This window comes from Phodopus roborovskii, unplaced genomic scaffold, assembly GCF_943737965.1.
Source record: "Phodopus roborovskii unplaced genomic scaffold, PHOROB, whole genome shotgun sequence".
NCBI classification, from domain to species: Eukaryota; Metazoa; Chordata; class Mammalia; order Rodentia; family Cricetidae; genus Phodopus; species Phodopus roborovskii.
The window spans coordinates 44819291-44832202 of NW_026126511.1; the positions used below are offsets into that span (position 1 = coordinate 44819291).

At 37.3% G+C, this 12912-nt stretch overlaps 1 protein-coding gene across 1 annotated transcript in view; it reads left to right on the forward strand.

Annotated features, from left to right (window-relative positions):
- Adam28 (ADAM metallopeptidase domain 28) overlaps positions 1-11267 on the forward strand; it is a 55173-nt gene extending 43906 nt beyond the window's left edge. The window contains exons 19-23 of the mRNA XM_051195779.1: positions 6611-6719; positions 7662-7740; positions 8435-8503; positions 9685-9731; positions 11130-11267. Coding sequence (XP_051051736.1) covers positions 6611-6719; positions 7662-7740; positions 8435-8503; positions 9685-9731; positions 11130-11151 — 326 coding nt within the window. The 3' untranslated portion in view covers positions 11152-11267. The remainder of the gene's footprint in view (positions 1-6610; positions 6720-7661; positions 7741-8434; positions 8504-9684; positions 9732-11129) is intronic.
- The last annotated feature ends 1645 nt before the right edge of the window (positions 11268-12912 follow it).

The window sequence follows — 12912 nt, forward strand, 5'->3', positions numbered from 1 at the left end:
ATATACTGCCTACAGGTGGGATGTCCCTTTTACCCATATACTGGCTGCAAGTGGACTGTTTTGTTCACTCACATGTTGTTCACATTTCATTTGACTCTTTTTCTTTGGCATGTGTGATCTTTGTTAGACCAGGAATTAAGCTGACTCAAACTGGCCCACATGGGTTTTCCTTGCATTTGGAGAGTTTGTTGCTCCTACTTACACCTCTTTGGCTAGAAGATAAGACTGTGAGTAGGAAGCAGGCCACTCTATAGATCATCAAGGAAGGAATGAACCAGCATTGGAAGCTTGCTTTTAGTTGCCATCACAAAGCATACTCTTAAGTTGGGAAAAAGTTCTTTATGAATTCCCTTCTGATTTTCTTGAGTGCACTCCTTGAACTCCTTTCTTTGCATGGTTCATGGTGAGTGTCTGGAGCCAGATTCAATCAGCTTTGAGTATTCCTGTACCAAGCCCCAGTGTTTCTAGGGAGAAATTCCTGGTGTTTTGACTTAGGGTTCATGAAACTATTTTCCTGGGTACACAGAGGGGATGGTTAGGAATGGGCCTTTGTGAACTGTTTGTCCCAAACTCAAATACTTTCTGGCATTTCAAACAAAAGAATAACAATTAATTTTAATGTTTATGCTTCAGCTTACTTTTTCTGTTTGCCCAAGACCTTTACTTCTTATGTTCCTGGAGATTCTAAACTCCATTACTTTGTAAGGATATAAGATATTATTATATAATATATTATTATCTGCAATTTATCATTCTTGGGGTGGGGTTGTGGGGTACATTCAGTACAGAATCAACTAATTAGAAAGCTCTTTGATGATTCCAGTTTTCACTAAAATAACATTAAATTATGACTTGGCTCTTCATGAAACCTTCATTTTTATTCACCTATTACATTGCAAGAGTTCTGAACTCTTACTGGGTTGGTGAAGGTTCTGCATACAAATTTGACATTATCCTCATTGATCTGTTCCATAAAGTTCAGAAGAAATACCCAGTGGATCACTCAACCCGTTCATAAGCACAGACAGATGGGTGGGCTGACATCTGCAGGCTGCAAGAACTTTGGTCTTGGGAAGGGGCCCAAAGCTCCACCATTCAGTGTGTGGCTCTTATCAGCTTGGAGAAGACACAACACTCGCTGGCCCCACTGTCAACATTAGTCTAAGTAATGTTTGTAGTAAAATTCATACCCAATAAACAATTAAAGCCATAAGACTTGCTAAACCTGTGAGTAATCTTTCAGGAAGTTTTTCTTCCCACAACTTTCTAAATTGAATTTAAGAGTATTTATTGGTCATTAAATGTTTCTGTTTACATAGAAATAAATAGAAATGTTACCATGGAATCCATAGAAATAAGATTAGGTTTTTAATTCAGTTCTACTTTCATAACTATATTGGGATAGACACTTTTTTATTTTATCCTTACTTAATTGACAGGGTAAAACATTAAAGTGTATGTGCTTATGAGATACCATGATATTTTTTGGTCCATGCTTATATTATGTAATGTTGAAGTTACTTTAAACACAACTGCTTCTTCAAATATTTATCATTTATTTTGGCTGGGAAATTTCTATTTTATTTTACAATCCACTGTTACATTTTTCTGGTTTCTACTGAAATAATTAAAATTTACTCAGTGAAGTTTGAAAAGTCTTACTACACAACATTTTTTTCTAATGAATCATTTTGTGTCCACAAGTAGGAAACAGTGTGGTTCACAGACATAAATGTATAATTATTTTTCCAGCTTGACATATAACTCTTAAAAGTTATATATATGAATGGCAAGACACTATTTTCAATTGGACTCTCATTTTAGCAGAAGTCAGAGTCAGGCTTGTCTCTGAAAGACTCTAGTCCCTCTGTAAACATGAATGTTATGTTTCAACTTCACTACCTAGGGACTTAATCATAGACTCTAAAATCATGAGTAAAACCAACTTCTTATATACACCAGAAGAGCCATAATGCATGTGTAAAACAGTAACCATGTTGCATGAATACATTATCAGATAAAGTTCACTGAAGAAAAGATATAATTTTCTTATGGTAAAAGGTATTCATAAATCCTTGTTCCAGGGTTTTCAACTGTACAGTGAGCTTCTATCTATACTATCCCTGGTGTGTAATACTCTAGCTCATTTGTAGCTGACTATTACATATCCCATTGACTCCCCACCCCTGGTTCTCCCCACCACCACACTACTGCCATCTGCATCCTAACATGCAGGAAAATGGGTATTTTCCTAGTTATTATTTAGTTAATACTTAGAATAATTACATGGTAATCAGAGAATATTTTATGTGGAGCATATGTTAAAATTTATTGTAGCTTACTTTATGGCTTAGCACATAAGCATGTGTTCAGGTTTTCTGTGTATGAAAATATGGTAACATGAACTTTGCACTTGTGTCCTCCTGTGCTTGTATGTGTTCTGTGTGCCAAGTTGGTCTGTACTGTTGTTCATATATAACCCCAGCTACCAGTTTATTTTCTTGGTTCTAACAGTTACTGTGTAGATATCTTTTCTTTTAATACTTCACTTTCTTTATTCCTTTGGAAAAATAATTGTTCAGCTATAACTCAGCATGCCAGAAAGAAGATCCTTTTAAAACATGGATGAAGGTTTTCCAGAATACTATGAGAGAATTACAGGATCCCAGCATCATAGTCCATGATTTTAGTTGCTGCTACCTCAGTACAATTTATTGCAGTGTAGTTTTGACCTGTAGCCAGACCATCACCATATTGTAGATTTATAAAGGTTCAGAATGAAAACAAGCTTCTATAAACTACTGCTGTTCTTTAACAAATGCCACTCCACTTTTTCAATATAGTTTTTCTTTTAAAGGTCAAGAGGTCAGATCAGTCAATACTGAAATGAGCGAGTTTATGCCTTAACCAAAAAGGGGAACATAGTATCATGAATACAGAACAAACAGACTTTTCTTCTTTGCTTATTCTAAGGGTTCAGTAGCCACACCTTAGCTCTAACTTCTTGTTCCCTACCCTTGAGGTCAAGGGTAGCCACACCTCAGATTCAGATCTGTTGTTATTTAGACTAAGGCAGCCAAACATCCTTACTGGAGCCACACCTTTGACCTTTAGGTCTTGTGACTTGCTGACAGCTTTGAACTCTGCCCTTGTGCCAAGATGGAGTGCATCCATCTTTATGGGTACCCACAAATTCCCCTTCTTAATATAATTTAAAAAATTCCTGTGCTTCTGCTATAGGACAGATGGTTGTTTCTGTCTTCGGTAGTCTTCTTCAGCCTTCAAGCCTTACCCATCATGGAAAGCACATATCCTGTCTTAGGTAGCTTGGAAGTAAGGAGACTTTACCCATCTCTGACTACCAGCCTCTGTAATAAAGAATATTAGGGGATAGTGTATAGCTAGATGCCAACACACCTGAGCCAACTTTTCATCGAGAGTTCCCAAGCAAGCTCGATAATGCATATGCTTTTGTGGCTACAGCATCTCCTGTAATAGGAGAGGATGAATCAAGATATAATGGCCTTTTAAAATTGGTCTGTGATGTCTTGAGTGTCTTTTGCTATATCAAAATCTAAATCTGCCTATTCAATTGCATTGTATCTAATGATTCATAAGCATCATGTCTAATTCTTAACAGAATGGGGTAACTTTTTCATCCATAACATATCTAGTATAGCAAAGGTTGTAAACATTAATGATTCCAGTATGCTTATTAAAAATTGACACATAATTGACTAAATTACAATTCTCATAATTTCAATTCAATCAAAGGACAATAAAATTTTCTCATGGTAAATGAGGTATGAATAACTCCACAATTCTGAACCTTTTCTTTTTACCTCTCTAAAGTCCAATGCACTGCTGCTTATAGTTTCCAAAGATAAGTTTGAGATACTACAGTTCTTGAGTATTAAGTATTAACTGCCAAGACTTTTGTCCATTGTCTGCTTAAATACTGAAGATGGACTTTTGCCCCACACCATGTCTATAATAGCTTTCAATTGTCCCAAGATGTTGTGTAGCTAACTGATCGATGCAGCAAGCTTGTTGGGAAACTGGAAATCTCAAACCAAACTGAAAGTCTCTAATCTCCTTTCCTTCTGAAAATATTGAACTGTAGAATCTTGGACTGTAGAATCAGGAACACAGGTTCAGCAAGTCTCACTGGAACTGACTTGGACAGGTTCCCAAGGTGGTCTCAGGTCCGGTTTTCCTCTTTTTACTCTTTTTCACTTTGTGCTATATTATACTGTATTATACACCAGTTGGCCATTTTGTTAACCATTTTTTTTTCTTTTATGAATTTGGGCGGTGTGCAGTTTATCATTCTTTCATTAGTTGTTCTAAAGTTGTTCATATCTCGTTATTTGATTAACTAGTTTTTACTTTTATGCAATTGTAGATGCATAGCAACATTGAGCACAGTGTGCACTGCACCCCCACTGTAGAGTGGTGCATTAGTTACAGTCCATAAACACATATTGAGATACCATTGTCACTGAAGGTGCAGTTAGTTACTGTTAGAGCTTGCTCTTGGTTCATTTGCTCTTTCTGCTTTTCCATGTCCCCAATCCCTTCTCCCTCTTCCTCCTGCTTATCATTCTTGGTTGTCAGTCCTGGAGATTGCACCTAGATCTTGTGCATACTAGTCAAGTGCATACAAGTTATATCTGAAACTTCTTTCTTGTATCATTTCCCTCTCTGTCTTTTCTTAAATTGTATTTTTATTAATATGCTGAGAATCTTATGCAATGCATCCTGATAGTATTTATCCCCTCCTCCCAGATTCACCCTCTTACCTCTCTATCCACCCATCTTCCAGTCATTGTCATCATCTTGATCTTCTCTACTTCTTCTAGTTCTTTCTTGGGAGTGTAGGTAGAGCCTACTCTGGAATATTCTGGGGGTAGTGCCATTAAATAAACTGACTCTCCTTCCTTTATATTTCCTACATTCTTAATACCTCATCAATGTGTACAGAGAAAATCTTTTATTTTTTAGTACTTCCGTGGATTGAGGGAGTTCTTTTATAAAAATGCTTCATGCTATATGTTGTACAATACCATCATTGTTAGTAATGGAAGAGGCTAGATTTGCTGTTCAGTTTTTTCTCTCTTGAAGTACACATTTACTGTCTGTTAGTAATATATATATTTTTTTTACCCAAAGCCACAATTGTTGTATTCTTAGATCTGGAGTGTTTGTAAGCACTGACAGTATTCCAAATACTCTGATAGGGTGTTCTTAAAATGCTTATTACTCTGACATTAATTCCAATGCAATCCTTATTTTGAAGATAAGCTGTGTCTAGCAGAAATGCCAAAGCCTCTGGTTTTCTTTGATTTCCTTGAACAATAATTTTATGGAAGGTAAAGAGAATTAGACCCTGTTTTCTTATCTTGAATTCTGCTTTCTGAGGTGTCTACCTTTGGCTACATGTTTTGTCTTCACACTTGTAAGCTTTTCTTGTGTTTTTGGAATTGTCAGTCTTACTACTGGACTATATACTAAGAGCAGTGGCTGCTCTGCTCTTCAGATATGTGTGCTTCATGGTTTCTGTTGGTTATAAGTGAAATGAACACAAGATTGCAAAGGATCCAGGCTGAATGTATTACTTAGACTAGGGGGTAAAGAACAAAGACAAAGCATGAATTATGTCCCATATTTTTTTACTCATGCCTCTGCTCTTTATTTGACAATGGGGCCAACACCATCTCTTTCTCCTTTCATTCCAAGGCTGGAGTTTTCCTGATCTGCAATCCTCCTTGTTCCATATCCCCCTGTAGCCTCCCAGCCTTCACTCTCTTATCACTGCAGCCACTCTTATTCCATTCAAAGAATTTTCAGTAAGAAGATATTTACCCTCCTCCTATGGAAGGTCTCCTATGGATTTTTTACTTGTTATTTATAAACATTAGCACCCCAATCATGATCAACATGGTTTACATTTTACCAACTCTGTTAGTTTTCTTTTTTTTTTTCTGATGAAATACTTGATAAAAAGTGTCTTAAGGAAGAAAGGGCTTGCTTTGGCTTACAGCTTTGAGATCACAGTCCATTATGGTGGGGAATACATAGTAATGGGAGAACAGAGAGGTGACAGGTCATATTGTACCTGCAGTCAGAAAACAGAGGGAGATGAATGCAGGTTTTCTGGCTTGTTACCCTCTTCAATTCAGCCTGGGATCCTGGCCCATGTCTCCTTCCACAGACAAGGTGATAGTAAAGGTTAACCATCATATACAACTTTCTAGGAAGACCAGTTCATTTGTTAATTTCTTTTTTGTCACAAACAAAATAGTCAGGCCAGATACAATGACATTCCATTGTAATTCTGTTACATGGGAGTTCCAGGCAAAGTTTGAAACCATCCTGGGCTACACGGTAAGTATAAGGCCAGCCTGGGCTAGATCCTTAATCAAATGGAAAGGAAGAAAGACAGGGAGGGAGTGAAATAAAGAGGAAAGAAGGGAGGTAAGGAAGAAAAGAGGGAGGAAAAAGTGAAGGGATAGAAGGGGAGAAGGAAAAAAGAAAGGGAGAGAGAAGACAGACTAGAGTGAGACAAGCTCCTCGGTGCTCAGTAGTGTCCCTGTGCTCTTTGTTGTAGATTTCTCCATTGTGGTTGGTGTGTTATTCCCCCTGGCTGTCATATTTGTGGTGATTGCTATAGTGATCCGGCACCAAAGTGCCAGGAAGAAGCAGAAGAGAGTTCAGAGGTAAGCTTTCATGTGCTTTGGGGAACCCTTTAACCTCTATTTCTTTTGAGATTGGGATCTATGACTTAATCCTTCAGGTTTAACTTTATTTTACTTCAAATATGGAGAAAACCACACAGGTATGTTTTTTCACAGATCAGAGACTAGATATCCCTTTGACTGAACGAACTTTCACAACAAGATGGAAATCTTTTTCTCCTCTAAGTAGCTATTTTTTTTTTGTAATTAATGACAACAGTGACATTGGACCTCATTATTAAATAGTTTCACATTTATTATAAGAATAGAAGAGTGCATTCACTGATTGACAGCTGTCTAGCAGACATTGTGCTGAAGCTTTCCTATCATGTCATTGAATCTTGGAGAGAACCTCATGAAGCAGCTGGAGTATTCACACTTTCTGGATGAAATGTGACCTTCAAGTCTTTAAAGGTTATGGAATTCACTCTTAAAGAGTGTAGAGAAGACAGAAAGCTTAACAAAGGCCTTTGCATTCTTCCAAAGTAAGAAGTTGAGGTTTTATTGGCAAGAAAATCCTTTGTCTTATTAACCCCCTTAACACAACAAGATTATTTTCTACTACTTTCCAAGACTGAACTATTTTGGTGGAACTTATTTCACATAAAATGAGTCTAAGGAAAATAATTAATGAATTAAAAATAATTTAAATGTCATGATTTAGACAAAAACTTGGCTTAACATCATTATCATTATGGATCAGGGTTGTGCCAAGAAACAAAAAGAAAATGTCTTGTTGTACTTATTAACCACAGGATAAAAATGGATAACTTACAACTAAAAGCTGAGGAGTATTCTGAGAACACACTGAACTCTGGTAGCAGAGCATGGCACAGTGGGCAAAGGAAGTTGTCCATCCTCTGTTGAATCTTCCTGGCATGCTGGAGGTGCTATTCAGTTCACAGGACATGTTTTTACTTACAGGCCATTGTCTGCCACGGATGCCATGCTACACAAGCAGAAGTGTAAATCCCCAAAGGTGAAGGCGGTTCAACCCCAGGAGGTGAATTCTAGTTTGGACTGTTATTTTATGATGCTCAAGTTTATAATTTACCCCATTCTTATATTATTCTGACCACATATCTGTCATTTGTGCACAGCAGTGCTTAGAAATCTACCCCACATTAGCAGATAGCAAGGACTGTGAGATCTGTGCCCACATGCAAAGTTCACTTCCCCTAGTGTTTTGTTAATACACAAAAAAGAATCTTATAAAATCCCTTGCAGAAAGAGCTCCTGAAACACACAGAGAGTAAAAGGAAGAAATGTTAACAGTTTCTTTCCCCCCTCCCTTTGTCCCTCCCTGTCCCTCTTCTCTGCCCACCCCTCCAACTCACTCTCACTCTGTCCATCCTGACTCTAAGTTAACCGTTACTCTATAAAAAATGTGATGTGTATATATGTATGGTCAACTATGTAGCATGTAACATGCACAGCACATGTCTTATGTGTTTAGGGCTTTGAGCTGAAGTAGACAGCACAGCATCAGTGGTGACAGTTGTGACAGATTTCCTGGGAAGCCCTGGGGAAATGCTCCTATAAATGTTACAACTGAGCTACTGTAGCTGGGACCATTGCTGTCTTATCTCCCAGTGTCAGCTTCATCCTTAGCATACAGCCTGGGGAGGGTAACTTAGCTGCTGGATGTACTTTGGCACCTGGTGGTTTCATTGCAAAATTTAACTTCTTCATTTTAGATGAGTCAGATGAAGAAGCTCCATATGTCTGATCTGCCCACTGAAGAGAATGACCCTCTACCTAATGTCGTGAGTTAGCAACTTCTCTCTCATCGAGTCCAGCCCCAAGGAAATGCTCCCAAAAGATATAAATCACAGTACTCAACTGTTGTTTCAGAAGAATATTGAGATTTGTGTGCATATTAATATAAAATATAAATTCTTCTGCAAATTGTTTCAATGCAAAATGTGGGAATATATGTCTCAACATTTTTACTTCTGAGTTTATCCTTTAAACTAAGAACCTACAGGTAGAAGTTGATTATGTAGAATACTCATGTCTTAGCTGGGGTTTTTATTGCTGAGTTAAAAAAATCATGACCAAGAAGAACTTAGAGAAAGTGATTTACTTCAGCTTATATCTTCTAAATTCATCACTGAGGAGAACCAGGGCAGGAACTGGAGCAGAAGCCATGGGGGAGTGCTATTATCTGTATTGCTTTCCCTGGCTTGTTCAGCCTACTGTCTTATACAACCCAAGACTACCTATCCAAGTGTGGCACCACCCACAATGGGTTGGCCCTCACCCATCAATTATTAATCTAGATGGAAGTCCACAGATCTGCCTACAGGCCAATCAGAAAAAGGTACATTCTTAAGAGAGATTTTTGCCTTCCAGATACATATAGGTTTGCATTATGTCGGCAAAATCCATTCATACAATTAATATGCTCCATAGAATCTATTTTTAGTTCAGGTTAATGTAGAAAAAGGTAGCATAGGCCATATAGATCAAACAACATTTATTTCTGCCCATTCTTGAGACTGGGAATTCTAAGATTGGGGATCTGGAAGCTCCTGGAGTCTGGTGAGGATTCCCTTCTGGTCTATCATTTGGGAAAATGGATAGAAAGGGGAGGAGTAAGAATAGGGAAAGAAGAGGTAAAAATCATCTCTTTGTATCTTCATTGATTCAATTCTGAATACCCCTAGTCTTAACTATCACACTGGGGATTAGGGCATTAACATATGATTTGTGTGGATGCACAAATTAAGCCCACAGTAGCCGTTCTCATCACACAGCTGTTGACATTGTGCTTATGTCTGGGTTATAAGCAGGTAAGTAAATGAAAGTGTCAAACTCGTGGGTTTAGAATTATTCAAATGGTTAAGTTTCCAAGGCTCCTGAAAATGAGTTAAACATATTCAATATGCAGACACGTTTTAAGATCTTACTCCAAGCTGATTGTCCCTTTTTATCTTCTTACTAGCTAACCACAAAGCCAAATTTCCCACCACCACCAATTCCTGTTTCCTTGTAAGTATGAAATGGTCACTGCTGGATTTTCTGTCAACTGGCTCTAATCCACAGAGTCTTTGTCAGCAATCCTGAGGCTAACCTACCTCATCATAGCACATTTTTTCAGAGGTCCTGGAAAGGCAAGCCCCCCTTCTATAGTGATCTCACTTAGCTACTGAATCTTTATTATGATAAAATAGTTCTTTTATAACTGATCAGAAGTCATTGACATAGCTATTGTATAAGGCAACTGTCTTCCAAGGAACTGTTTCTGGATTCTCATTCTTAGGGTTTTAAAATTAGACATTTATGAAATGATTGTTATTATTTTGTAAAAGATAGAGGATGAAAAGTAGACACAAGATGGTAAGGTGGAATAAAAATCAAATGTTTTAAGCAAAAGGCAGAATCCATCCACTCATGAACAGCTAGTTCCTCATGCCTAGCCCTCTGTTGTATGTAAAGGAGAAAGAGCCAAAACTCCTTTTGTCACAATGTTTCACAGTTTTAGTGGGCAAACAAGTCATACATACCTGGTGTACCTAGCTCCTCAAATATTACTTGTATCGAAGTGTGTGATGTTAATGAGAAATCATTGTGGTATCAATGCAAATGGAGTTGGTGAAGCAGAAGACATTGACCTTGTATTTGGAGTATGAACTGGCCCCAGAAAATTGGGGAGCACTTTTAATGGAGTAGTGAGGAGGTAGGCAGTAATTTCATGAAGGAAATAAGCATGGTTAAGATGGGGAAAACATGCCATCTATACTGGCTGACTTACTTTTCTGTTTCATCCTAGTGACACAGAATCTCTTCCTTTTCCCATTTTTCAAAAGAAGCCCACTTCTTCACCCACTTAAGAGATCTATGATCATTTCTAGTGCCAAGGAGAAAAGCCCCTACCATTACTTCTAAGGTGTTTATTCTGGGGCAAGGACTGATATAAATATATTGATCTTGAGTGTTTTCTGTAACCAAGAAAACAGAGACTGAACAATCACAGCTACAACTGTGGTGACCTCAGTTGCTCTTTTTCTCATACTAGTGCAGGACTGGGTGATTGGATGCAACATTCTACAGAAAGCTTGCCTACATCCATAACTTCCTCTGCATCTTGTGTTCTTAGTAGGCTACTGGCCATAGTCTTCTTCCCTATGCTTGTAATTTCTCCTGCCTCTGCCTCCTGCTAATTGCCTACAGGGTCATTTGAATCCCAGAATGAGAGCTATCTCAGCTTCCATCCTGACCTTCTGTTATGCCTAATTCTTCATTGCTGATGTATTAAATACTTTATAAACTAGAGAGTTGAGCTTCAGGGAATTCTCTTAATTTTCTTATTAGCTTCACCTTATATCTATCAACTTTGCTAAATTTTTAAGATGCTTTGATCATCTGAGAAGTTTTTCTTTCTTTAAGGGACTCAAATGCAAAAGTCTGAAGCAACAGCTAAACCAGGGTTGATGATCACATGATCAGATTGGAAGCCTGGATGTTTTCGATGGAAAGAAAAAAGATATGCTCATTCCTTATTTTTATTGCTCTTGAAAATCAGAGAAATTAGCATTGCCTAGTTTGTGCTATATTTTGAAAAGATTAAAGTTTTCAAGAAAGATACACTTTTGAGAATCTTTGTTCTACTTTAAATAATCTTCTTTCCATACTCACAGAAAGATGGCTAAAGAATTATATAAACTATAAAACTCGAATTTGTTGATCCCTCACTCCTTTGTTTCACTATGATACATTTTTGATGGCCTTAATTTCCTCATTTGGAAGGGGTTGATGCACCCTGTAATGCAAACATAACATAACATGACAAAAGAAAATAATAAGAAACTGGGAAGTTATTGCATTCATTATTAAATAAGTAGCAATGTCTTGATTATTTTAATTTGTCAAATCGAACATCAAGTTAAGAAAAAGAATTATGCAAGCACCTCCTCTTGACTATATCTTTGATATCCTTTCTTCTGAAGCTTTTTATTAACCTTGCTATTTTGGGAGAGTTTCCTACAACACAGTCAAATGTTTTTATTAAAAAATTTAGTCACAGATTATTTGTATGCTAACTACTGGTGTGGTTAAAGTGAGGCTTCCCCTTTTAAATGAAGAATGTTTCAGTTAAGGAAATAAACATAAACCGGAAGTTACAAACTGGTGACTTACTGCCAGGGTTTGGATTGCAGATGTGTTTTATTTGGTCTTAATAAAAAATGCTGACCACACAGTACTTTAAAAAAAAAAACTGTTTTGTGTTTATAAGAAATAATTTTTAAATTGTGAGGTCTTGCATAAACATCTAGATTCCTGGATTGTAAAAAATAATCAGATGGTCTGTCAACAACAGAATCACACTATCCATAACATCTTCAGCTTCACTGACAGATGGTATAACAAATATGTTTGGCTGTGTATCAAACACTCCCCTGCCTTGCTTTAAGAACCTTGATTTTATCTAGCTGTTCATTTTTAGATCAATGGATGTAACTCCATACATGTTATGCTAACCCACTCATAATAATCAAAATTTCCTTGCCAGTGATTTGTAGGTGAATAGGTAACTCCCTGTTTTGTTCCTGTGAGATGAGGGAGGAGGGTTATTGGGAAATTCTAAGGAATGTTTCCCCATTCATCCTTTCTTCTGGTTGTTGACATCTGGTATCTCTCAGCTGTGCTGTGATCTGAAGACAAGGATGGTGTGGACAAGATAGAGCAGAAAGATAAACAGAATTCAACCGAACTTCCCAAGATGTTATTGAACTAGCAGATTAACAATTGTTGAGCTGGGTCCCACTTTTGCTGGGACTTTTTGTACAATCAATAAATTTTCCTTGTTGTCCAAACAATGTTGAGTTGAGTTTTCTCTCATGTTAAGTTGCATACACTCTAATGAGTGAAGTAGCTTTGCCATTACCAAGACAAATGCTCTCCTATAATCATGGTTGCATTTCCTTTTATTATATTTGTACTGTTACATTCATTGCCAACATTACTTGTCCCTGACAGTCTTTTCACTCTATGTCTCAAGAGCACAGTTAAACATCTAGAGTCCACCTATCAAACAACCCTTATTGTTGGATCCCTTCTTTCCATGGGGGAGTTTCTTAAGTATGGATATACTTAAGTATAGTTGAGTTTTAGGGCTAAGACTTTAAACTTAGAACACCTTATTCTGACCTGGAAATACATTTCTATTGCC